Source organism: Oncorhynchus tshawytscha, linkage group LG02 (genome assembly GCF_018296145.1).
Source record: "Oncorhynchus tshawytscha isolate Ot180627B linkage group LG02, Otsh_v2.0, whole genome shotgun sequence".
NCBI lineage: Eukaryota > Metazoa > Chordata > Actinopteri > Salmoniformes > Salmonidae > Oncorhynchus > Oncorhynchus tshawytscha.
This window is the reverse complement of record NC_056430.1, coordinates 35,242,421-35,269,583: the sequence shown is the minus strand read 5'-3', so window position 1 is coordinate 35,269,583 and position 27,163 is coordinate 35,242,421. Positions and strand designations below refer to the sequence as shown.

The 27,163-nt window shown below is 45.1% G+C and overlaps 1 protein-coding gene across 2 annotated transcripts in view; it reads left to right on the top strand.

Moving 5' to 3' along the window:
- The window catches only part of LOC112217035 (SLIT-ROBO Rho GTPase-activating protein 3), a 123,730-nt gene extending 98,261 nt beyond the window's left edge, over positions 1–25,469 (top strand). Inside the window, exons 12-22 of one of the 2 annotated variants that reach the window (XM_042297342.1) lie at positions 836–866; positions 1,416–1,476; positions 2,132–2,209; positions 2,487–2,621; positions 3,304–3,409; positions 8,180–8,407; positions 9,197–9,270; positions 15,197–15,377; positions 17,959–18,108; positions 18,348–18,660; positions 21,076–25,469. In XM_042297342.1, coding sequence (XP_042153276.1) covers positions 836–866; positions 1,416–1,476; positions 2,132–2,209; positions 2,487–2,621; positions 3,304–3,409; positions 8,180–8,407; positions 9,197–9,270; positions 15,197–15,377; positions 17,959–18,108; positions 18,348–18,660; positions 21,076–21,525 — 1,807 coding nt within the window. In that variant the 3' untranslated portion in view covers positions 21,526–25,469. Of the gene's footprint in view, positions 1–212; positions 316–835; positions 867–1,415; positions 1,477–2,131; positions 2,210–2,486; positions 2,622–3,303; positions 3,410–8,179; positions 8,408–9,196; positions 9,271–15,196; positions 15,378–17,958; positions 18,109–18,347; positions 18,661–21,075 lie in introns of both variants that reach the window. The other variant, XM_042297337.1, reaches the window with a different exon arrangement.
- The last annotated feature ends 1,694 nt before the right edge of the window (positions 25,470–27,163 follow it).

Below are 27,163 nucleotides of genomic sequence, written 5' to 3'. Positions count from 1 at the left end.
TCGTTTTGGTTGAATTTTCAACATTTAGATGTGGATCACTTCCTCCTGCCTACACACATTTCCTCTTGATAAACAGAGTACAGGGGGACATTTTGGAAGGTGGAAGTCAGGTCTATTGAGAGATGATGTTTTCATACCTGCATTTCAACCTTGCGTGTTCGTTTCACAGCATATGGTGTTTTTGTTCCCCTCCTCACCCGCCATCTCCTCAGGCCCCCCACTCTCCCCCCTAAACCACAGAAAATGCGGAAGCCTAGGCCGCGCTCAGTCTATAACCATAAGCTGTTTAACGGCAATATGGAGACATTCATCAAGGTACCCCCCCCACACACACGCACACAATGGGTTGTGTGAATGAGTGACCCTGTGGGGCTAAAGGAGGAGGCCCGCTCTCCTTCTCTCTCCCTCTCTCTCTCGCTCCTCCTGCTCACTGCTCTCCCTCATCCTGTAACCACTGTCCTTAACCTCACCTCCACTTCCTCTGTTCCCTTGGCTCTGACGATGCACACAGGCAGGGTGGCAGTGGGTTAGTGTCTCCCTATTCTTTCAGATGGAGCAGTAGCACAGTTTCTCCTCTGCTTATCTTCAGACGTGAGGATACTGCGTATCATAGTCCCCATAATGGCTACACAGAGGTCCCTGTGCTAGTTGATTCCCTCGATGCACCCACATCTCACTGCAACTCAAGCCCTCCCAGTGGCCCCTGACCTGTGCTTATCCTCCAGGCCTCCGAATGGGGCTCTTTCTGTCTATCTGTCATCTGTGCTTCTCTAACTGTGTTGCCTCTCTGCCTCCCTCCCTCTGCACCTCCTTGCTGTGCTGCTTTCTGTCCCAGGGGAAGACGGAATGCCCGTACCCGCAACCAGGTACTATCAGTGGGGGTTGGTAGGATGGGAGGTAGGGCGCGTGGCACGGTGCTGTAGAGTGGGCCTACTGAAAACTGTTACCACAAACAGCTCTACATGCCTATTCCTGCTTTCCTCCACACGCAGTCGTACTAATGAGCTCCAATAGCATGTCACTGCTGCTCCTCTTGTTTCATGACTGCTTGCTTGCTGTAACAGGGGGCTGTGAATAGTAATGATTTATATCTGTCATTTTAATCCTGCTCATATGAATGCTGGTGGACACTGCTGTTTATGAAGCATCGGGAAGAGGCATTTGTTTCTTTATGGCGGGTTGCAGGGCAGGCTTAGAATAATCAATGCTCTGCCTCTTCTTTTAGTATAATGTGAAGTAAGGCCTAATTGGTTGTTATGCACAGTATGCTGAAATGTTGTTATTATGCTGTGCTGCTTCACATAAGCAACAGAATCTATCAATATGGCCAGTATAGAATATGTGGTTTTCTAGTCACTGTATAAGTGTGAGTCATCCATGCTTTGCTCTTACTATTGCCATGATTTATCTTTCAGGACTCCGGTCAACCTATTCCACTTGTGGTGGAGAGCTGTATTCGACACATCAATTTGTATGGTAAGTCTAGTAGAATCACACCTTACTGATGGCTTCTACCATTTAACAGTATTCAAAACACCAGTAGAAAGCTGTGACCTCCGCTGTGAACTCTTCATATCTCATAACAGATGACCGAACCTCTGGGTAGAGGTAATCCATTTACTAAAACATCTCCAGGTGTTGAGACAAACCTGCTATGATTTAAAACCTCAGCCCCATGTGCTCTCAGCTTGGAAAACGTGACAGTAGCGTGGCAGCACATCACGCATAGGGACTTCTGACAGGAGCCTTGGTCTTTGTTTACTAAATCAGTCCAATCTTCCCTTCCTCCCTCCTCATATCTTCATCCTTCTGTCCACCTCCACATCTGACTCCAGCCAAAGTGGTGTAGCCTCCAGGCCTGTAACCCCCACCCCTCCCCCTCCCTTCCCTACCCCCCTAGACCTAATGAAACCCCCACAAACTGATTAGGGGTTCTCTAACAGAAACCATATGCGGCAGACCGACCGAGGGGCCCTCTCCTGGAAGAAGAAAAAACACGTCCCGTCACGACTAAATTACATTTCCTGCTCTCTGTTTTGTGTTTTCTATTGGTCTTTCATATAGCGGCCGTTTGGGTGTGGGGATAATGGTGGGTTCAGACTCAGTATGATGTTTCTATGTGTTGTTGCAGGGCTCCAGCAGCAGGGCATATTTCGCGTGCCTGGATCCCAGGTGGAGGTCAATGATATTAAAAACTCATTTGAGAGAGGTAGGTCCCCAGTGAGATTGGGGGTAATTGGTAATAGATTACATTTCTGTTTCTCTCCTCCTCTCCTCTCCTCTCCTCAGGATCAATAACATGACAAACCCATTGAATGTCAGCCATACAGTAGATACCTGTTATTTTCTATAATATAAGATCTACGTGTAGCAAGCAATCATTTTTTATTCAGATTTACGGTAATGTAGTCTTCATTGTTTCACTGATTCAGTTCTGTTGCTGTGGTCAGAACTATTAACTCTACTCTGTTCTATTGTTTTACTAGGCGAAGACCCATTGATTGATGACCAGAATGAACATGACATCAACTCAGTGGCAGGGGTCCTCAAGCTGTACTTCAGGGGCCTGGAGAACCCTCTGTTCCCCAAGGAACGCTTCCTGGACCTCATGTCTACTATCAGTGAGTAGACTCTAAAGCCCTACCTTATACTCTTGGTCAATGTAGTAAATGTGCTCAGGGTAACTGAAACCCTACCCATCTGGGCTGGTGAAATAGCACCATTGGGGCTTTGGTTACAGTACATGCCTTTTGGGTTATTCCCCGTCCGACACTGAGTAGAGATTGAGTCAGAATAGAATAGAAGAGAGAGAAGCCAACATCCGACTCCAAAGATACATCATCAATCCCCACCACAACACCCTAATCACACTGCTTTATGGGAGGGGTAAGTTAGGGACGAGAGGCACGCAGCGCAGCACATGGAAGCAATCTCAACACCACGGCTGTCTGCCTGCCTGTGATTTAATAGAAACCCAATAGGAAGAGAGGAGCGAGGGGGCCACGACAGTCTACTAACTCAGCACAGCCTTGCCGTATTTCCCCCTGCCCCAGATAGCCCAGTCACTCAAATCACCATATCCTCTGGTTTAAACGAGGTGGGGATATCTATTAATGATAGGTCTGTTCGTGTTGTCGTTACTGTACCCGCAGTATGACTGCCAGGCCCTTGATAAGGTCGACTCATTCTGTGTATTCAGTAGATCATGGCGGTGTAGTGGAGCATAATGTTGCCCTGTATTAATATGGAGTGTTTTTATTTTCCTCCCGTGTCATGACACTCTCTGATCCTCCTCTGTTTCAGAGCTGGAGTCTGGAGCTGAGAGAGCGCATCACGTCCAGCAGATTATTGTGACTCTTCCTCGCGCCGTTATCATTGTCATGAGATACCTGTTCGCTTTCCTCAATCAGTAAGTTGGCCGTATTGACATAAGTCACGTTTTGACAGTCCTCTGTTGTTTAATAGAGTCCCTGTACCAGACTACCTATACACTAAGGGCATACAGTTTACCCGGTAGGGTAAAAGTATGAAATTATAACTTTTATACACATTTGAGAGTCTTGGGGAATAGACAAATCACTGTATTGCACTACATCAGCAAGACTTGTGAACCTCTGCTGCAGCAGCCAGAGGAAATGGCATTACTTTCCAAAGAATTGAACAGCCCTACTGTTCACGGCCTATTTACCACCGCGTCTGTCGGCAGAGCTTTAGAACATGTTTACGGGCCCGCTTGGAAAGTCATCCCTCAACCCAGTAATATACCTGCCCTGTTTTATTGGGCATATTTATTGGGTTATTTTATACTCCTTTTTGCTTGGTTCCCCTGCAGAACAAAGAGTTTGATTCCACATCCTGACTTTTACCTCCGTGTTTGATCCCCCCCCACTCAGACAGAGTTTGGCTCTGGGCCAGCTGTAGGTCTTTACTGCTTCTCTCCAGCGCCACACCATTCCGCTTGGATCATGAGCCCCTCTAAAAGATGAGGGTGAAGATACTGTAGGCCTGCTACCTAACTAGGATGCTGCTGGAAGGAAGGATGGTCTCACTGCCCCCCAAACCAGGATGGCTTATTAATATTGGCTACTATTTGGGGCGGTAGGTAGCCTAGTGGTTAGAGCGTTGGGCCAGTAACTGAAAGGTTGCTGGATCGAATTCCCGAGCTGACAAGGTAAAAAATCTGCCGCCCTGAGCAAGGCAGTTTTTTATTTTTATTTTTATTTCACCTTTATTTAACCAGGTAGGCTAGTTGAGAACACGTTCTCATTTGCAACTGCGACCTGGCCAAGATAAAGCATAGCAGTGTGAACAGACAACACAGAGTTACACATGGAGTAAACAATTAACAAGTCAATAACACAGTAGGAAAAAAAAGGGGAGTCGATATACATTGTGTGCAAAAGGCATGAGGAGGTAGGCGAATAATTACAATTTTGCAGATTAATAACACTGGAGTGATAAATGATCAGATGGTCATGTACAGGTAGAGATATTGGTGTACAAAAGAGCAGAAAAGTAAATAAATAAAAACAGTATGGGGATGAGGTAGGTAAAAATGGGTGGGCTATTTACCGATAGACTATGTACAGCTGCAGCGATCGGTTAACTGCTCAGACAGCAGATGTATGAAGTTGGTGAGGGAGATAAGTCTCCAACTTCAGCGATTTTTGCAATTCGTTCCAGTCACAGGCAGCAGAGAACTGGAACGAAAGGCGGCCAAATGAGGTGTTGGCTTTAGGGATGATCAGTGAGATACACCTGCTGGAGCGCGTGCTACTGATGGGTGTTGCCATCGTGACCAGTGAACTGAGATAAGGCGGAGCTTTACCTAGCATGGACTTGTAGATGACCTGGAGCCAGTGGGTCTGGCGACGAATATGTAGCGAGGGCCAGCCGACTAGAGCATACAAGTCGCAGTGGTGGGTGGTATAAGGTGCTTTAGTGACAAAACGGATGGCGCTGTGATAAACTGCATCCAGTTTGCTGAGTAGAGTGTTGGAAGCAATTTTGTAAATGACATCGCCGAAGTCGAGGATCAGTAGGATAGTCAGTTTTACTAGGGTAAGTTTGGCGGCGTGAGTGAAGGAGGCTTTGTTGCGGAATAGAAAGCCGATTCTTGATTTGATTTTCGATTGGAGATGTTTGATATGAGTCTGGAAGGAGAGTTTACAGTCCAGCCAGACACCTAGGTACTTATAGATGTCCACATATTCAAGGTCGGAACCATCCAGGGTGGTGATGCTGGTCAGATGCTGGTCCAGGGTGGTGATGCGGGTGCAGGCAGCGAACGGTTGAAAAGCATGCATTTGGTTTTACTAGCGTTTAAGAGCAGTTGGAGGCCACGGAAGGAGTGTTGTATGGCATTGAAGCTCGTTTGGAGGTTAGATAGCACAGTGTCCAAGGACGGGCCGGAAGTATATAGAATGGTGTCGTCTGCATAGAGGTGGATCAGGGAATCGCCCGCAGCAAGAGCAACATCATTGATATATACAGAGAAAAGAGTCGGCCCGAGGATTGAACCCTGTGGCACCCCATAGAGACTGCCAGAGGACCGGACAGCATGCCCTCCGATTTGACACACTTAACTCTGTCTGCAAAGTAATTGGTGAACCAGGCAAGGCAGTCATCCGAAAAACCGAGGCTACTGAGTCTGCCGATAAGAATATGGTGATTGACAGAGTCGAACGCCTTCGCAAGGTCGATGAAGACGGCTGCACAGTACTGTCTTTTATCGATGGCGGTTATGATATCGTTTAGTACCTTGAGCGTGGCTGAGGTGCACCCGTGACCGGCTCGGAAACCCGATTGCACAGCGGAGAAGGTACGGTGGGATTCGAGATGGTCAGTGATATTACCAGCCTTTGTTGACTTGGCTTTCGAAGACCTTAGATAGGCAGGGCAGGATGGATATAGGTCTGTAACAGTTTGGGTCCAGGGTGTCTCCCCCTTTGAAGAGGGGGATGACTGCGGCAGCTTTCCAATCCTTGGGGATCTCAGACGATATGAAAGAGAGGTTGAACAGGCTGGTAATAGGGGTTGCGACAATGGCGGCGGATAGTTTCAGAAATAGAGGGTCCAGATTGTCAAGCCCAGCTGATTTGTACGGGTCCAGTTAACCCACTGTTCCCCCGTAGGCCGTCATTGTAAATAATTATTTGTTCTTAACTGATGTCGTGTCTTTGGCTATGCCGGATTAAGTGATATGACATGCTATTCTATGAAATCCTTTCTCCGTAATTAATATTACCTGTTTGAGCTAATCATGGGGCGGCAGCGTAGCCTAGTGGTTAGAGTATTGGACTAGTAACCGAAAGGTTGCAAGTTCAAATCCCCCAGCTGACAAGGTACAAAATCTGTCGTTCTGCCCTTGAACAGGCAGTTAACCCACTGTTCCTAGGCCGTCATTGAAAATAAGAATTTGTTCTTAACTGACTTGCCTAGTAAAATAAAGGTAAAAATAAAAAATGTAAATGTAATTAACTAGAGAGTCGGGGCACCACAAAATAATATTTATAGAGCTGTTATCTTCCGAATAAACTCTTAAAGACCTAGTAATATTTTGCATCAATAGCAGTCAATATTAATTGTCACCTTAATTCAGTCTCATCTGAAAGCTGTAAATTCTTGGTTATCTTCACGAACCCTGGCTAACAAGTTGAATCAGCAATACAAAATTGGGTTTAATTATTTATTTACTAAATACCTAACTAATCACACAGAATTACACATACACATAATTAATCATAACTTGATTACAAATGACGTCATAAAGGAAAACATCCCTAGCGGGCGAAACAGATATGACAGCTTGTTACACAAAAGAAAGGGGCTGGGTTTGAGTGAAAGATTGGGAAGACTGAGTAACAAAAGAAGAAGCTGTGCTATCATAAATACAGTATCTTATGCATTCTAAATTTACCACCCATTTGGAAAAGGAAAATGCAATAAATATTTACTCTGAGCTGCGCTTCAGTAGGTTGGTGGTAGTTGGAAGGCCGTGTTGCCAAACCAAGTCCTTTGTCCTTTGAAGAATGTATCTGGTGGTCAATTGGATACGTTGTAATAATGTCGTGATATACGGGATACTCTGTCTGTTCCTTCCTAACCCTCGTTTGCAGCTGCTGTTGCTAACTCAACGGCTAGGAGGTATCACTTCTGTAGTGAATAAGAGTTCACAGTTCATACCATTCGCAACCAAAGCTCACGCTGATGTTGGCTTCGTTCTGTAGTTATTATCTGAAGCGAGAAGGGTGTGTCTGAAAATTATTATAACCCATGTCTCTTCACAGGGGCTGGCCACTGATTGAGCAGAGCCCTAACCTTATGAAAACCCAATTCTTACATTTTAGAAGCTTAAAACACATTTCATCCCATCACAAATAATTTCATATTCAAACATTTAAATTAAACAAGAATTCCATGTGAATCCGATAACTCTGATGTGTAGACTTTCCACTGTAGAGTTTATGTCATCTTATGATTGATGAGAATGTCTCTGATGACAACCGAACTGACATCATATTCATTAAGTACCACTGCATATGTTCAATTGGTCGGGTTACCAGAATATAGTTCATTTCCCCCCCACCTTCTGATGTTCCCAGAATCTCTATGTTAACCAAGGGGTTTTCAAATGTAACATCAGTAGGGTAGAGAGAGGAAAAGGGGGGGAGAGGTATTTATGACTGTCATAAACCTATCCCCCAGGCCAACGTCATGACACTGACTTGCCTAGTTAAATAAAGGTTAAATTTAAAAAAGTATATATAAAAAATAAATTGGCCTGTTAAACTGTGAAGTTAGAAGGGCAGGCTTGTTAAAGCTGGATAGGTGTGAGAATCTAAGTGACAACTAAACAGGGAGACTGAGGAATGTTCTCACTAAGCTGGGATGTTGAGGGTTAAGGTAATGGGGTTTAAGGATGTACTTACCAAGCTGTGGTTGAAGACTGATGCCAAGCCAACAGGTAGTAGAGGAGATGATGCAGATCTCAAATCTGTCTAGAGTCCAGACTCTAAGCACAGTATAAGCATTTTGGAAACGTATATATTCTATTGGCAAACAAATAACTATAAGTACGTTTAAAATGGAATCACCCGTCAGCCAGATTTTCATCTCTTAATGTAAACACGACCTAATTGTTCACCCCACTCACTCAAACCTCTTCCCTTCCATCCAGTCTGTCCCAGTACAGTGATGAGAACATGATGGATCCCTATAACCTGGCCATCTGCTTTGGCCCCACCCTGATGCCCATCCCCGACGGACAGGACCCTGTAGCCATCCAGGCACACGTCAATGAGGTCATAAAGACCATCATCATCCACAACGAGGTCATCTTCCCCAGCCACCGCGAGCTGGACGGGCCGGTCTATGAGAAGTGCATGACTGGAGGAGAGGAGTACTGGTGGGTAGCAGCTAGACCTGGGAGGACAAAACCTTTAAGACAAGCACTGAAGACATACAGTATGGCTAAGACTAAAGCAGTAATACTGCTGCTGGTGGATCGAGCACATGGTAGGATCTCAGCCATACAACAGCTACATTATGAGCCTGCTCGAGAATGTGGTGAGAAGAGGGGAATTTAGAGTGTAGGTAGAGATGGTATTTTCGGGTGGTATTTTCTTCAGCACTTGCTTTTACAGACACTGCTTAGATATAATACCCTAAGATAATTACTTTTATTTAGTGGCTGGAAATGTAGAATGGTATACATTTACTTCAAGAGCCAATCTGTCTGGAAAGATACATTATGTAACTGTTTAAATTGTCTTTTCTCTTTCTTGCCTTTTATCCCACTGTTCATGATACAAATGCTCCAAAGTAAATGTAGAACTGAATATTTCCAGTGCACAGACTGCAATATTACTGCTTGGGAATGTTTTGCATCTCAAAACTCACAGGGATGGTGTACAAGCCAGTATGTACAGTTAAATGAATACCTTACCTGGAGCTGGTCCAACTAACATGTAGCTGGTTCTTCCTGGAGAAATATGATGATATAAACGCCCCCTAGTTCAAATAAGAATTAACTTTGGAACAGATCCAAGTATGACCTGTAACTCATCTTTCCGGGAGGAGGCATTAGTTTAGATTAGTTAGCCTACGCATGTGTCATGGGTGTGTCTGAGTTTACCATTGATTGACTGTCCATCTCTCTCTCTCTCTCTCTCTCTCTCTCTCTCTCTGTTCACAGTGACAGCCCCCACAGTGAGCCAGGCACCATCGATGAGGCTGACAATGGGACTGAGCCACACACCAGTGAAGACGGTCAGTAACAGGGAGTTCCTTTACTTCTTCAGACCCTGGTACCCTAGAGGAGATGTTTGGGTGATTGACTTAGATAAATGTGTAGCAGCTAGCTGGCTACACAGCTAGTCTTAATCAAGCAGTTTGCTGTTGCAGAACTCCAAAAGCTTCTGTTGTTTCCCTCGCCTTCTGTTGTCTCCCATTTCACTAGCTACTCTCTATGTTGTGTTTGGTTTTGTAATTGAATTGCTGTTTAGCCATGTGGTCATACTTTACACTACTAAAGTATGACATAACAGCATAGTCTGTTCTGTCTATGTTAAAGATGGAGGGTTGGTTGTGTCTGGTAGTCCTGCTGTCGGTGTCTGTCTGCCTCCCCAGGCAGGTACTCTGCTGTGTACTGCAGCGCTGTAGGTCTGTGTCTGGACTGGACTTCCCATTTTAATTGCGATACGATGCAAAAACAGCCAATGTACTGTAGCCGTGGGTTAACGTTCAGCTTAATATATACATTCATGCAATGAGCCGTTCAGTATTAAAGAGGTGAGGCAGGACAGGGGCAGTGATTTTATCTATGTACGTCTAGATGTCTCCCATAGAGACGGACAGATTCATCTGTAATATCAATTACAACACCAGATGAATCATACATTTGAGCTAATGAGCCCTTGATATAAGGTTGTAAAAGTTTGTTTTTTAAAGTTGTATGTGGTTGTTTCGAAGCCAGAGGTATTCCGTGTGATGGTTGAATGGGCTCAGTATGAATCTGATCTGGAGTGTAAGAAGGCTGTGTAGATGGAGTTGCCCTGAGCTCTGACTGACCTTATTCTGTGTGTTCTTTAGACTGAAGGAGAGAACTAGGCACAGCTCAGACTGTGACAGCTTAGGGCTGCAAAGGAGCACATCATGCTTGAAGGCGGAGACAAGGTTGTGTGTACATTGTGGGCAACCCCCACCTCTCTCATCTCTCTGTCTCTCTCTCTCTCTCTCTCTCTCTACTTCCACTTGTAGCTTTCTCTCTCCCCTTGTAGCGCCCTCTCAATCTCTCTCCCCTTGTCTCTCTCTCTCTCCCCTTGTAGCGCCCTCTCTCTCTCTCTCCTCCCTTGTAGCGCCCCTCTCTCTCTCTCTCTCTCCCCTTGTAGTGCCCCTCTCTCTCTCTCCCCTTGTAGCGCCCTCTCTCTCTCTCCCCTTGTAGCACCCTCTCTCTCTCTCCCCCTTGTAGCGCCCTCTCTCTCTCTCTCCTTGTAGTGCCCTCTCTCTCTCCCCTTGTAGCACCCTCTCTATCTCTCTCCCCTTGTAGCATCCTCTCTCTCTCTCTCTCTCTCTCTCTCTCTCTCTCTCTCCCCTTGTAGTGCCCTCTCTCTCTCCCCTTGTAGCGCCCTCTCTATCTCTCTCCCCTTGTAGCATCTTCTCTCTCTCTCTCTCCCCTTGTAGCGCCCTCTCTCTCTCCCCTTGTAGCGCCCTCTCTCTCTCTCCCCTTGTAGCGTCCTCTCTCTCTCTCTCTCTCCCCTTGTAGCGCCCTCTCTCTCTCTCCCCTTGTAGCGCCCTCTCTCTCTCTCTCCCCTTGTAGCGCCCTCTCTCTCTCTCCCCTTGTAGCGCCCCTCTCTCTCTCTCCCCTTGTAGCGCCCTCTCTCTCTCTCCTCCCTTGTAGCGCCCTCTCTCTCTCTCTCCCCTTGTAGTGCCCTCTCTCTCTCTCCCCTTGTAGCGCCCCTCTCTCTCTCTCTCTCTCCCCTTGTAGCGCCCTCTCTCTCTCCCCTTGTAGCGCCCTCTCTCTCCCCTTGTAGCGCCCCTCTCTCTCTCCCCTTGTAGCGCCCTCTCTCTCTCTCCCCTTGTTGCGCCCTCTCTCTCTCCCCCTTGTAGTGCCCTCTCTCTCCCCCTTGTAGCGCCTCTCTCTCTCTCTCTCCCCTTGTAGCGCCCTCTCTCTCTCTCTCTCCCCTTGTAGCGCCCTCTCTCTCTCCCCCTTGTAGCGCCCTCTCTCTCTCTCCCCTTGTAGCGCCCTCTCTCTCTCTCTCTCCCCTTGTAGCGCCCCTCTCTCTCCCCTTGTAGCGCCCCTCTCTCTCTCCCCTGTAGCGCCCTCTCTCTCTCCCCTTGTAGCGCCCTCTCTCTCTCCCCTTGTAGCGCCCTCTCTCTCTCCCCTTGTAGCGCCCTCTCTCTCTCTCCCCTTGTAGCGCCCTCTCTCTCTCTCCCCTTGTAGCGCCCCCTCTCTCTCCCCTTGTAGCGCCCTCTCTCTCTCCCCTTGTAGCGCCCCTCTCTCTCCCCTTGTAGCGCCCTCTCTCTCCCCTTGTAGCGCCCTCTCTCTCTCCCCTTGTAGCGCCCTCTCTCTCTCTCTCTCCCCTTGTAGCGCCCCTCTCTCTCTCTAGCCCCCCTCTCTCTCTCTCTCTCCCCTTGTAGCGCCCCTCTCTCTCTCTCTCCCCTTGTAGCTCTCTCTCTCTCTCTCCCCTTTGGCGCCCTCTCTCTCTCTCTCCCCTTGTAGCGCCCCTCTCTCTCTCTCCCCTTGTAGCGCCTCTCTCTCTCTCTCTCCCCTTGTAGCGCCCTCTCTCTCTCTCTCCCCTTGTAGCGCCCTCTCTCTCCCTTTGTAGCACCCTCTCTCTCTCCCCTTGTAGCGCCCTCTCTCTCTCTCTCCCCTTGTAGCGCCCCTCTCTCCCCTTGTAGCGCCCTCTATCTCTCTCTCTCATTCCCTCTCATTTATCTTTCCCTCTCATCTATCTTTCTTCAGCAATAGTAAACAGGTCCCATGGGACTTCCTCCTTTGTGCCTTTGTATTTTCCTGGTAGTCCTCATAGCCCTGACAGAATAATTGGGCTAAAGCTTAACACACTCAGGGAAACCATAACACTAGTCAGTCACAACACCAGAGATACTACTGTATCTGCTGGCTCTCAATGGTCAGACCCAATCATACTGCTGTATGCCAAGCTAGGGTAACAATATCGGGGAGACCCATCTGTAGTGATGGGTGTGTCAGTAATGAGTGCTGACACCCTCCCCAGCCCTCTGAACCAAACAGCAGAACAAAGGCCGACTGCCCCACACTACATGTGGAGAATTGGGAGGAGAGTACAGAGGCACAGCCAGCCAGGGCAGGGCCCTTGGCGCTGGATCGTGGTCTCCCTCTGTTTAATTAGTGTGCTTGGAGAGAATGAGAGTCACATGGTCCTGTCTTGGCTCTTCTCAGACCTGAGGCGATACTGCCCTCCACAGCCCGGGCCCTCAAAATGAGTCTGGAGAAATGGTCGCCCAGCAAGACACAACCACACTTTCTACTTGAAGCAAGAACTAAAGGACTACATGAATACTATATAAATCAGAGAACCACAAAGTGGGCTGAGTTTGACTGTTGTGGCCTTCAGCTTGTATGTTGATTCTGAGTATGTGTTCTTTATTGGAGAACAAAATATTCATATTGTGATGATCAGACATACAGTTAACTGCCAAAATAAACTTAGTGTCTTAATAGAGCGTTTAGCCACCACGAGCCACCAAAACAGCGTTAATGCGACTTGTGTCTGGAACTCTATTGGAGGGCTGTGACACCATTCTTCCACGAGAAATTCCATCATTTGGCGTTTTGTTGATGGTGTTGGAAAACGCTGTCACAGGCAGTTCAATTAAGTTGAGATCTGGTGACTGAGATGCACAAACTCACCCTTTAAAACCCCTTTGAGACCCCTCTTTTAAAGCCACGGTAGCCAAAATAAGCATGATGGGATGTTAATTGCTTAATTAACTCAGGAACCACATCTGTGTGGAAGCACCTGCTTTCAATCTACTTTGTATCCCTCATTTACTGAAGTGTTTCCTTTATTTTGGCAGTTACCTGTACATGTGTTATTGTGTTTCTGAGGAAGAGAGCGAGAGCTCTACTTAAGTGGTCTAAAAGCCTCCGGCTGAATCTACTCTTGGAACGAGGGGGACAAAGAGAGACAATGTTACCCTGTCTCTGTCCTTCTACCTCGCTCTCTCCTCCCCTTTCCTCCTCTCTCCTTCTCTTCCTCTTCCTCCCTCGCTCTCCCTGTTTCTGTAGGTAATTTCACCCCTGGATGGAGCTCCTAATGGAACTGATTGGGCTTTCTGGTTGGCTTGGAGATTTCCTGCTGGGAGACTATTTATTTTATACATGTGCTTAACCCCGGCTGACTCCTGCTCTGTCTGTCTGGTCTGGCCCATAGAGACACAATGAGGCGTGGCTGTAGTACCAGTGGCCAAGGCCATCCTGCCACGTACACACACACCCCCTCCACCCGGTCAGGGAAATCTGACAGCCTGGGGACAAGCTTAGATCCCTTTAGCATTTTGAACACTCACTACATGTGCATATCTCTATGGGACATGTCCCCAAGCAAAAATGTGTTTATCTAGGTTGTGTGTGTCCCAAGTCATCAGGCTCTTTGTGTGATTGATATCAGCTTGGACGCAGAGTGTGGGCATGCGTCCGTGCGTGTGTGGCAATACCTCCCCCTCACCCGTCATACCCCCTCCCCTGGCACCGTCCCTGTGGGATAGAGGTCTTGTAGCAGAGACCAGTCTGCTAATCTCCTCTGGTCCAGTGTTGAATGGTGACTGATGTTTGCTTATGGACAACTAAAGCCTGTGCCTTTGTGCGTCTGTTCTCTCAAGAGGCTAGCAACAGCGTGAAGGTTGGTTCTTCTGGCTATTGGTGTGTGCTCAGTGTGTGAGTAGTTTGGTGTGTTGGGACCCATAATGCCATTAAAGGACCAAGTCAGTGGATTGTCAACCAGTCTATTAGCTGTTAGGATAGTAGTGTTCACTGATCAGAATACAGTGTTACCCTTGAGCAGAGTTGTGATGTCCTCATTGGTGGCACTGGTGTTGATTGCACAGCAAATGCTCCAGTTTTAAATAATCACTGACAGTGTTACATTTAACACTGGGCAGGTGTCTATACAGGTCCACACTTTTCAGTGTTAAATTAACACTGCTTAGTTCTGATGCTGTTACACTCTGTCAGTGTTAGGGAATTAACACTTTTAGGGTTATGCAATAACCCTTCAATTATTTTTAACCATTATGCAAAGACATCCGTATCTCTTGACAAGGTCGCTCGTGTTGGATTAAGGACATTTGTTAGTGACAGAGACATGGTTGTTGAATTCATTCATTTTCAGTACTGTGGACTTCTACTGGAGGCGAATGTTATCATTCAAATTAATCTCTTTAGGACACTACATTAAATATCGTAAGGCCTGCTGTGTTAGGAACCTCCTGGTTTACAGGCCACATCAGGACTGCAAGTCACATTATGCTGGCTTGCAAAATCTGATAATGATGGGCGTGGTTTTGATGAGAAATTTTTACTCTCCACAGAATAAAACTGACACAATCACACTCAACATTGGGGTTCTTTTATACCAGAGTGAATCAACACCAGAAATGTTACACCGAAAAATCAACACTAGATAACACTGGCCAATTTGCTCGGTGGAACTCAATGACCGGTCATCCTCAACTCACAACAATGCTTGGAATCTAAGTGTATCACTCAAACAGTATAACCATCCCCTCTGTTAGAAAATTGTTTATATTGTAAAGCTGCATCTCGTTTTATTTCTCTTCAACTCAGATATTTCCTCTTCTCGCTCTTTGTCTCTCAAAGACTTCTGTGTCTTTTGAAGGTCTGAAGAACAAACTCAGCCATTAAATTGAGCCCCCAGGCAATCACAACTCTCTACTGTCCTCTGGAGTTGATCACAGACCACGTGGCCTGAGGCCATTGTCTGAGAACATGAAGACATATTGTCATTGTTTGGCCACATGGTTTAGGTCTTAGTAATTAGAGCAAGGGGCTCCTTATTCCTATTAATGAACTCAGGTCAGGCTACTCTGTCCACACATCTCAATGGGGTGTGAGATATGTTATAACACCTGAAAATGCAGCTGGTCCAGGTTGTGACTGATGTTTCTCTCCCTTTGTTCTTTATTTCCACAGAGGTGGAGCAGATTGAGGCCATAGCTAAGTTTGACTATGTGGGACGCACCCCCCGGGAGCTGTCCTTTAAGAAGGGGGCGTCGCTGCTGCTGTACCACCGCGCCTCTGAGGACTGGTGGGAGGGCCGGCACAATGGCGTGGACGGACTGATCCCACATCAGTACATAGTGGTGCAGGACCTGTGAGTAACAACCATTCATAAACATGAACATCAGCGATGGATGAAGAGCAGTTTGACAATAAATCTGTCAGAGAGTAAATTATTCTGTCAGACAGGCAGGAAACAGTCAGTCAGTTAATCAGGTGTTTTATAAACCGGGGAGTAATTTCAAGTGGCAGGTGTATCAAAAGCTTTCTCTTGTGTTTTGATGTCATTAGCCACACACCAATAACACTCATGGAAGATCCTTGACTGAATATCACAAAGGCACAGATAAATAATTCAAATCATGCCTGATATGTTAGCTCAAAGACACTTCACTGACAATTGTACCTTTAGTGGTAACACATATTAATGAAATGTGGATTTGATGTCAGTCAATGAGGCAGAAGTAAAGATGCTAAAGAGAAGGCCAGAGCGTGCTTTAAGTTTACAACTCAAATGAATTCATTGAAAACACCCTCAGATAGTAATTCCCGGTATAAAAGTACGCAATAATTTTAAAGATGAGCCACTTAGTATACAGTTGGAGCTTTCTTGTGAAACTGTTCTCCACTTTCTCCTCCCTCCTTAATCCTCCACCTCCTACCCCTCCCTCCTTAATCCTCCACCTCCTACCCCTCCCTCCTTAATCCTCCACCTCCTACCCCTCCCTCCTTCCTTTCTGCAGATGACGTTGTCAACCACTTTGAAAAAAAGGTTGATGATATCCACTCCTCATTCACTCAGCCTACTGAGTCCACTGATCCCACTCACACAGAACTACACTACGCCTTGACCTCTTTCTCCCCTCTCTCTCCAGATGAAATCCTGCGACTAGTGATGTCCAGCCGCCCAACAACCTGCCCACTTGACCTCATCCCCTCTTCCCTTTTCCAGACAATCTCTGGAGACCTCCCATTCCTCTCTTCCTTCCTCAACTCATCCCTTACAAATGGCTGCGTCCCTTCTGACTTCAAGATGGCCAGAGTTGCTCCCCTCAAGAAACTTGACCCCTCTGATGTCAAAAACGACAGACCAGTATCTCTTCTTTCTTTGCTTTCTAAAACACAGTCGGCTGTCTCTGACCAACTCTCTCGATATCGCTCTCAGAATGATCTTCTTGACCCTAATCAGGTGGACACCGTAAACCATCAGATCCTCATCCAAACCCTTGAGACCCTTTCAGGCGTCTCACTTGACAGGTCGTTCCTACCTGGCAGGTAATTTTTACCAGGTGGCATGGAGAGGATCTGTGTCTGCACCATGTGCTCTCACTACTGATGTCCCCTCAGTAGTGCTGAGCGATTAACAGCCGCCAGTCAGCCATGATCTTCCAGATCTGCCAGTCAGCCAGGATCCGCCAGTCAGCCATAATCTTCCAGATCCGCCATTCAGCCAGGATCCGCCAGTCAGCCATGATCTTCCAGATCCGCCAGTCAGCCAGGATCTTCCAGATCCGCCAGTCAGCCAGGATCCGCCAGTCAGCCAGGATCTGCCGGAACCGCCAGTCAGCCAGGATCTGCCAGAACCACCAGCTATACATGGCAATATGTATAGAATTGCAAGAAAATGTGCTTTAAAACTGCCAAATGTTCTTTGCACCCCATGACAAAATGTGTAGAATTGCAGGAAATACACTTTATACCTGCAGAATTCTCTCCATCAATAAGAGGGGTGTGAACAGTTTGTGTCATGAACAGTGCTTGTGCCCATAGAAATAGACGTGGCGCGTGCATGCAGGGGGGGTGCGGGATGTTCCCCAATGCTGGAAGGGGGGCCCTGAGAGAAAACATTTGGGAACCCCTGGTTTAGACTACTACAACACTCTGTTCGCTGGGCTCCCCTCTTGTACCATCAAACTCTGCAGCCCATGTCACTGCACTGGCTTCCAGTTGAAGCTCACATTGTCTTCAAGACCCTGGTGCTTGCTTACAGAGCAGCAAGAGGAACTGCCCCTCCATACCTTCAGGCTATTCTCAAATTCTACATCCCAACCCGAGCACTCTGTTCCGCCACCTCTTGTCTCTTGGCCCTTCCACCCCTATGGGAGGGCAGTTCCCGCTCAGCCCAGTCAAAGCTCTTTTCTGTCTTGGTTAAATAATTCTTGCGGCGTCCCCGACGCCCCCTCCCAAATAATAATAATAATAATACTTATAATGCTGATAATAATAAAAAGAAAGGCACTTGTCTTTTCCTGCTAGCACTGACTTTGCTGATGGAAAATTACCTTTATACGATTCTTATATGTTGTTGTCTCACCTAGCTATCTTAAGATGAATGCACTAATTGTAAGTCGCTCTGGATAAGAGCATCTGCTAAATGACTAAAATGTCTGAAATGACTAATCATTGCTGGTGTCTGTTTAATGAATCCATTTGGATGTTGAGTGGGCAGTAAGGCCAGAGTCTCATATTGCTACTTTTTGTGTTAGGAGGAATACATTGGAATGATCAATGTTCAAAAGGAGGGGCTCCAGAACTGTCTGGAACAGATAAACTGACTGCAGATTGAAAACCAGAGCCTTGTGTAAATATGGACCAATTAGTTTGAATAAACAGCAGTCCAAATAAGATCTCTACCAACTGTATGAATAATATTCTTTCTCTCGCTCTCCTCGCAGGGATGATGCGTTCTCGGATAATCTCAGTCAGAAGGCGGACAGCGAGGCGAGCAGTGGACCACTGCTGGATGACAAGGCCTCATTCAAAAACGACGTTCCATCACCGTGTGAACACTCCCCCGACTCCAACTTTGGAGGAGTCATGGGGAGGTGGGTAACGACTGACAAAGACTACATATTGAAATGTAGCCCTTCTCGTTCTAGTCTCAATGTTTAACTCACTCTGGGTTACTTATATGCAGAAATATAAGATCAGTTTAAAACCTCTCCAAATGCTAATCTTAACCATTTATGGAGTAAATAGTCAATGTTTCAAACTGACCGTAGATCAGTGTCAAGGGCCAACCTAATCCTACTCTGTGTGACTGTGATGTCATCTCTCTCCTCAGGGTGCGGCTACCTTCTGACGAGGCCGCCACCCCTCGACGCCACAGTGGAGAGACCCACAGCCCTCCTCGGGGCACTGACACACCCCCACGGGCCGCAGCCTGTCCCAGCAGCCCCCACAAGGTGGCAGTTAGCAGGAGCCGCATGGAAAGCCCAGAGAAGAGGCGCCTGGGAACATTTGGCAGCGCGGGCAGCATCAACTACGCTGACAGGAAAGCCTATCCTGAGGGCCACCCCCTGAGGCCTGTAGCAGGGGCCACACGCCACAGTAGCCTGGGGGACCACAAGTCACTGGGGGCTGAGACACTGGCAGAGGTATGGACCTTATTTCCTATCAGCCCCAGGTTCTAAAGTACTACCTCGGCCCAAAATAACTGCATAACCTCTTTTCCCCATGTCCTGTAGCCTTATCAGTCATAGAACTCAGACATTATGGAATATGGAATGGAATCAATAGTGGTGCGCAAGTGATACTTTGTGTGGCCTACGAAAACGATAGCTATTTGTCTTACCTTCCCGAAATATCACACAGCAGAGCCAATCAGAGAATATTATTCCCTAGAGACCAGAGCGAAATGCTTTTCATGGCGATGCTGAAATGAAGTAAATTACACAGAGTACTAATGATCCTTCATATCGGCAGCACAAGCCCAGCGCTGGATACATGGAAAATGAATAGAGACACAGAGGCAGCTTTAGAAATGGCAGAGCTATGATCAGTGCAGCTAATGATAGTGGTCTCCTATCAGAGCCCTATTTCAGACTGAGCCCATGTTGATGACCCTGCACTGTCAGGGCCTGACTAAACCCAGTCTTTGGTCTTTAATTATTCTCCACTCATCAATTAATCTGTTATTCAGACAGAGGGAGTGTGTGTGGGATTTAGAGAGGGAGTGTATGTGTCTGTGTGTGATTGTGACAGTGGTAATGAGTGTGCAGCCATTAAAGCGGGGATATTATTTTCTTCATTTGGTGCTGTTGGGCTGTACTGTGTGAGGAGAGGGAACAGAGAGCGGTTACTAGAGAGGCTAGTTAGAGAGCCGCTGGTGTCTGGAAGAACAGAGCGAGATGTGATGTCCTGCTGTACTCTCTGTGTGTGTGTGTCTGGGTGAAGCAGCCCCGACTTAGTGTAAATGTCAGAGACAGTCTGCAGCTCCAAGAAAGACCTACAGTACCAGTCAAAAGTTTGGACACACCTACTCATTCCAGGGTTTTTCTTTATTTTTACTGTTTTCTACATTGTAGAATAATAGTGAAGACAGCAAAACTATGAAATAACAACATACGGAATCATGTAGTAACCGAAAAAGTGTTAAACAAATCAAAATATATTTTACATGTCAGATTCTTCAAAGTAGCCACCCTTTGCCTAGATGACAGCTTTGCACACTCTTGGCATTCTCTCAACCAGCTTCATGAGGTAGTCAACTGGAATGCATTTCAATTAACAGGCGTGCCTTGTTAAAAGATAATTTGTTGATGTTTTTCCCTTAATGCGTTTGAGCCAATCAGTTGTGTTGTGACAAGGTAGGGGTGGAATAGAGAAGATAGCCCTGTTTGGTAAAAAACCAAGTCCATATTATGGCTTGCCAACAGCTCAAATAAGCAAAAAGAAACGACAGTCCATCATTACTTTAAGACATGAAGGTCAGTCAAATTGGAAAATTTCAAGATCTTTTAATGTTTCTTCAAGTGCAGTCGCATAAACCATCAAGAGTTATGATGAAACTGGCTCTCATGAGGACCGCCACAGGAAAGGAAGACTCAAATAATTGCTATTTTCAACCATACAATGACCCAAAATACACCTCCAGTCTGTGTAAGGGCTATTTGACCAAGAAGGAGAGTGATGGAGTGCTGCATCAGATGACCTGGCCTCCACAATCACCCAACCCCAACCCAATTGAGATGGTTTGGGATAAGTTGGACCGCAGGGGGAAGGAAAAGCATCCAACAAGTACTCAGGATATGTGGGAACTCCTTCAAGACCGTTGGAAAAACACTCCAGGTGAAGCTGGTTGAGAGAAAGCCAAGAGTGTGCAAAGCTGTCCTCAAGGCAAAGCATGGCTACTTTGAAGAATCTAAAATATATTTTCACTTTTTTGGTTACTACTACATATGTGTTATTTCATAGTTTTGATGTCTTTACTATTATTCTACAATGTAGAAAATAGCAAAAATTATGAGTAGGTGTTTCCAAACTTTTGTCTGGTACTGTACATCACGGGAATGGAGCTGAATTCAGAAAGAAAACACCACATGTACATTTGACCATTTATTCGGAAAGATAACAATGCATGTCTTGGCGTTAGGGCTCTGTTCCTTAGCTCACTGTCAGAGTGAAGCTTCATATGAAGATGATAATACAACTACAGGCAGTGAGCACGATATTCTATATCAAATACCCCAAAGGCGGAAACACACAGCCCATGCAGGTAGAGGCTGGGGTGGTGGTGGGATATCAAAAACAGCAAGCATAGGGAGTAACAGCTAGTTACAGCAGCAATGCAGCAAGACACACCAACGCATGCGAGCGCGTGACATCTGGTATTGAGGAAGCATGTGTAAAACTGGTCGACTTAAATGGACCGCGTGCAATTAAAGTATGAATCCAGTTAGTGCAAAATCTGCTAATGCAATCAGCTGATGCCACCACACTCGACTTTCCCTTCTGAACTGGCTATGCTTTATTAAAAACATTATATTTTCTGTGTGTTTTGTGTATGTCAGGACATAAAGAAGACCATGACCACGGCCCTACATGAGCTGCGTGAACTGGAGCGCCAGAACACGGCCAAGCAGGCTCCAGACGTGGTGCTGGACACCCTGGATACCACCATGAAGAACCCTGTGAACTCAGAGCCTGGCAGCCCCCTCCACACCATCATGATTCGCGACCCAGACGCCGCCATGCGCCGCAGCAGCAGTTCCACCTCTGAGATGATGAGCACCTTTAAGCCCACCCTGTCAGCCCGTCTGGCCGGAGCCCAGCTGCGCCCCCCGCCCATGAGGCCCGTCCGCCCGCCCCCCACCGGTCACCGCTCCTCCAGCTCCAGTTCCTCTGGGGTGGGAAGCCCTGCTGTCACGCCCACCGAGAAGATCTTCCCCAACAGCACTGCCACGGCTAGCTCTGCAGCCAATGCAGCTAACGCAGCCGGGGACAAGTCCGGCACCATGTAGCTCTGAGGGAGAATTAGGGTTGTCATGTTGCAACTGTTTGACACAGAGGAAAGCCGATAGGAATGATGCGTTGTTGATGTGTTCTCTGAGAACAGTTTGGGATGTTTCCTTCCTCATTTTGGGTTTGACTTTATTTCTTGAATTCAGGAAGCTCCTGGAGTGAGCCTGAGTTGCCATGGTGATGGCAGGCAGAGAAGCTGTAGGGCTTTGCCTATCAACACAACTCTCTGTGAAGCTTGATTTAAAACCAGATGTGAAAATAATGAATAAAATCACCTCTAAGTAAAACTTATTTTTTTATTTTTCATTTTTTACCTCAAAATTAGAAGTATGTGGCCAGGTCCGGCTTTTTAGTGATTAATTGACTGCAAAACGTGAAGAAGTACTTGTGGAATTTTCACATTGGTTTTCATCCTGCACTGGTTGTCCAGATGATGTCTCATCCCTTGCTGGTGGATTGGACACTCACCAATAAGGTGTCTCATCCCTTTCTCTCTGGATTGGACACTGTCTACCAGCCTGTGTCTAAGAGACTGCAACCAAGATGGTCACCGGCCTTTTGGCTGTAAATAAAGACTTACTTGAAGTTGTTATGCCTTTTTGTTTGTACTGTAGTATAAGGGATGTTCAACAAAGTAACACCATAGCAACATTGTACGTATGCGTATATGAGATGCGGAAACTGAACCAATATACCAATTCAATGTAAGAAACCTAACCTGTGGTAAACATGTAGTTGAACTTGTATATAGTTTATGTATTGTTTTTTTTTCATGGTATAAATGTTGTACAGGCCCAGACAGAACAAGCAAGGAGATGTGAATGGCATTGTCAAAAAACAAACAAACAAGAGTCAACCTGCAAACAAAGACAACACATCAAAGGTTTCTGCTTCCTTTGTGTTGTTTTCATCATTTTCTGCTTGAACACACGTACTCAACACAGCACTGATGGTTGTGTTAAGAATATGTGGTCATGGGGATGTCAACATCATACCACACATTGTATTTATGAGTGAAAATTCCATTTGCACTCACATGGATCCTGACGTTCTCTCTATTATTCATATTTAAGACAGTAAAAGGAGTGTATTATACCATTTATTTTGCCACAGTAAGGTTTGAACCCACTTTTATTTTGTAATACTGTGAGAATACTGTTGACCATGGCCCCTTACCCCATAGTCCCTCATTGTTCCAACAGCTCTAGAAAACTACACGGTAACCTGTGTGAAGTCAGTCCACAACCAGACTGACTGATTTTGGTTACCAGGCTGATGTTGGGTGTTCTAGTGGCCAGTCCTGAGCACTGTTTGGACTGAGCCTGACGCTTCTCTTAAGTTGGATGAGAGCTCACAGACTCAGTCCAAATCTGTCAGCCTCCATCCACTACAGTCCAACAGGCTTCCCCTGTGATGGATGGTGGAGATACCCATACAAAATAGGAAATCTGCCCATCTGACCCAAATACCCATACAACTTTGTGCCCATGAAAGCTCTTCAGACACACATTTTTACATTCACATTTTAGCAGATTTTCTTATCCAGAGCATCTTACCAGAGCAATTAGGGTTAAGTGCCTTGCTCAAGGGCACATCAACAGATTTTTCAACTAGTCGGCTCGTGATTTGATCCAGTGACCTTTCAGTTACTGGCCCGACTCTCTTAACCGCTAGGCTACCGGCCACCCAAATCAGATTTCATACTGTACACTTTGCCATCTTTAAAGCAACCTCTTGCCTGTTCGAGTCTGATTTATGTCATGCTTTTAACATGCAAAATATGCTGGAAAGTACAATATTCCTTTTAATCTAAAATGTGATACCTTACCTAGACAACTTCAGTGATGCTTGAGCAGTTAGCGGTAAATGTGGTGAAATAATAACAGCAGCACAGTGGTCTTACCTTCCTTACCTCTTCTCCCCATGAGTATAACATCCCGACTGTCATGTCCCGGTGTCTCATTCCACTTCTTGTTTTCAGTCCTTCAGCAAGGAAATGTGAGCACATACTGGCCTATACTGTAGCTGCCATGTTGAATTATATCCTGTGCTGGCCCAAGCCCGCTCCTGCCACTCTGCTCAGTCATACAGTTGTGTGGTTGGACTGCCTTGTATACGGCATGCCCTGCTCTGCATGTTTTATGCTGTACCATTCGACTCATACAATATGACAATTCAACAATGGCTGTTTGCTGAGTCTTTCCTCTGTAAAACACACCATTGACTTATAGCGTAGTCATGGGGGTGGGCTACTATATCCTATTAGTCTAACCTTTTTGGAATATGAGAATACCTGTTGTCACTAACATGTAGCAGTATTGTGTGGGCAATGGAATTGAATTGTCAGCTAAGGTAGATTTAAAAAATCTGATTTAGCAGCATGAATCTCAGGCTGTGATTCCATTATCAATCATATCAGCATCATTCAGTCACTGTTGTAATGTGTACAGATCTTGATTTCACACACAGTTTACTATGAGATACATACTTTCATTTGAAAAACGTGTCATCCCTGTCTGTAGTTTGTCAACCCTGCCCTCCTCTGTCCATTACACTGTCCCCTGGTTAGATTATAGCCTACATGCTGGGCACACAGACACATGGAAAGCAACCAAAGTTATTCACTTCCACCATCTGTTGGTCATATATGGTATTGCTTAAAGTACAAGTACCCTGTGGATAATTGTCTGGTATGTGTGAACTCCGATGGACAGACCTTTCCAACAGGAGAATAATGGGCAAAGAATTAGATGATGAAAACAAATGCATTTCAATTCATTCTGTGTATTTTATTAAAAATAAATAAGTAATACGGTTTTAATAAGAAAATCAATAAGAACATTAAACTAAGAGGGTGCTCTCTGTCGAGAGGAGCTGTCACCAACAACTAAATCATGTTTTTTTCCTACAGGAATTACATAACATTTTTCTTAACCACATTTCTCATCAGTAAAACTGAAGCGTACATTCAAGTACATTTTTTCTCAAACATACATAAGCTATATTTTCAAAGATAAACATTTAAAGTCTGTGGTTTGCTTTATTTGCAAAAGTAAGATTAACATCTTTATGTACAACCAGACTGTTCACATTTAAATGATTTTTTAAAAATGTGTATTTTGTTTATTTATACCTTTTGTCTTAAATGAGTATTTTTAAAGTGCCTTTTGTGCACATCATTTGTTTTTAATGAACTTGTTCAATTACTTTTTTAAACTATATGGTATGTTGTCATTCATGTTTGGTATAAACTTTTATCATTTTCCCTTCAGTGTTACATCACACACAATTTCATTTGAGGAATATGTGAAAACAAGAATGATGTAAATATGTACTGTACACTTTGCTATAGAGGAATTGCTACTCTTCAGATGTCTACTAACAGAATGACTGAAATGTAATATTTACTTGTAGAATGTATTACCTAATATGCTCTAGGTGATTCATGGAAGGGTAATAGATTTATGAAGAAGACTACTGTACACTCAACAATAATTTCATATTTTTTTCAGTTCTCTCTTATACTGATCATCCTCCTTCATAGCTCAAGCATCATTGCGTTGTTGTAGGCAACAGTGGGTCTGTCAATATATCCTAGCTCCTCTACTTGCACGGTTTATAAGACACTTGGTGCACTCTCTTTCCTCTCTAAGCTCTATGTGATTTCTGGAATGTATGCTAAAAATAGGTCATGTCTTTTGTATGTTGGATAAGATAACAATGCTTACAAAGTGGCATTCAGAGACCGGCTGAGTGGCTGAGTGCCTCTATTGGTTAGTGTTAGTTGTTGTCATACTGTTTACCCTCTTTTCTCGCTCTCTCTCTCTTTAACACGTGTCTAGTGATGCTGTCTGTTCATGAGTGTCTGATTGGTTGAATCCCTTGTGATGTAATGGATGTTGAGAACCCTTATGTCCAAATAAAAACAAATGTTTCCCTCTAATGTTGACCTTTTCTGGCTGTTTTATCCAGTAGGTCAAACAAATTAATTAACTATACTAGCAAATACAAACGCCCATACCTTGACTAATAGCCTTGTTGATCAATTACCTTGGTGTCTGCAGACGTGCCTGAATCTCTATGAATTGGTATGCTAATAGACGGGTAATACCTAACCAATTCTGCAATTTTTGGATATTGTACCATATCGATGCTCAGCTACCTTACAGTGTCTGTGTAAATAGACCAGCTAGCTCACTTCTGTACAGGGAGATCAAACCCCAAACTTCTTATGACTGAGACTGCAGTTCCATCTGAGGCCACATGATGGAGAAACTACGGCACAAAACTACTGCTGTGCAACTTGCCGGAAATTCAGGGAGAGGCGATCTGAGTGTGGTAGAGTGCAGTGCAGACATGAGCTGTACAATTAGTTTACAATATGTGACCTTTTGAGGTTGATTATTATGTGTTAAAATAAATATAAATATATAAATATAAAGTTAGATCAACAATATATCAGACAACAACCAACCATTCACGCATGAAATGGAGAATTCAATTTGTTCCAGCCCAGAGCCTTTTAATCATCAGAGACAAGACAAAAGCCCTGTTTATACCTGGTTCAAACATGCATGCTTTGTCCTGATATTGTCCACATTCTGATTGTGCCCACATATTCAGACAGGTGTATATGATTAAAAGATGCATTGTGATGTGATTGTGATGTGATCTTCTTGACCACCTCTTGGAGGTAGTCAGGCACACATTGTGTAGACACATATGGATGGTGAAACCATCATTATTCTATTAAAAATCATTGACAGGTGGAACCATTTACTCATGGCGTCAATATGTGTCTTAAAATCTGTCAAATAATTTGCATACAGAGAGGGATCAGGAAATCTGGTCACAATGCAGACACAGTGGACGGGTATCGACACATTTTTATACCATGTATAGACATATTTTTTAAAAACTGAGGCACAATCAGAATGTGGACAAGGACAAAGGACGCATGTTAGCAGCAGGTATAAACAAGTCTTATCACACATTAAATTATGCTCACATATTAGAGCACTGAGGAAGTAACACTATTTTTGCCCACATTAAAGGTGTGTTGTTGACTTTAGCTTGTATGCTTCTTTTTTTTTTGAGTTAACCCAGAGTCTATTGACACACCGGTGCATCAATCTAAGTAACATAATAAAGAAATCCCCATCAAAGTCCGTCAATTTAAGCAGGAGATATATTTGTGCATGGGCTGTTTCTCAAACCACCGCTTCTGCCGATGTCGCTCTTCCGCACTGCAGTGGAAGGTGTCTTGAGATACATCTGTGTTTGTCAGATTATGAGACATCCCAAAAATCTGTCTCCTCACAAAAACATCTGTAGCGTTCGACCAGTTTGGCCTAAAAAAGTAAATAACTCTAACCCTAATCCTATATGTAAAGAGGAGACTTTGGTGGTGTTCTCTGTTTTGCTCTATGACTCCCACAGTTGTCACCGACACCATACCCCCAACCCCCCCGCCCAATGGGTTAAATATGTGTAAAAGAAGAATATATATATATATAGGACACACACTTCAAAACCTTATTCCTTATGATTTCCTTTTGGACTGTCTTTTTTGCCATTATGAATGTTATTCAATGTGTTTCTACAAGCTATAATTATAAAAGGCCAAATGCAATACTT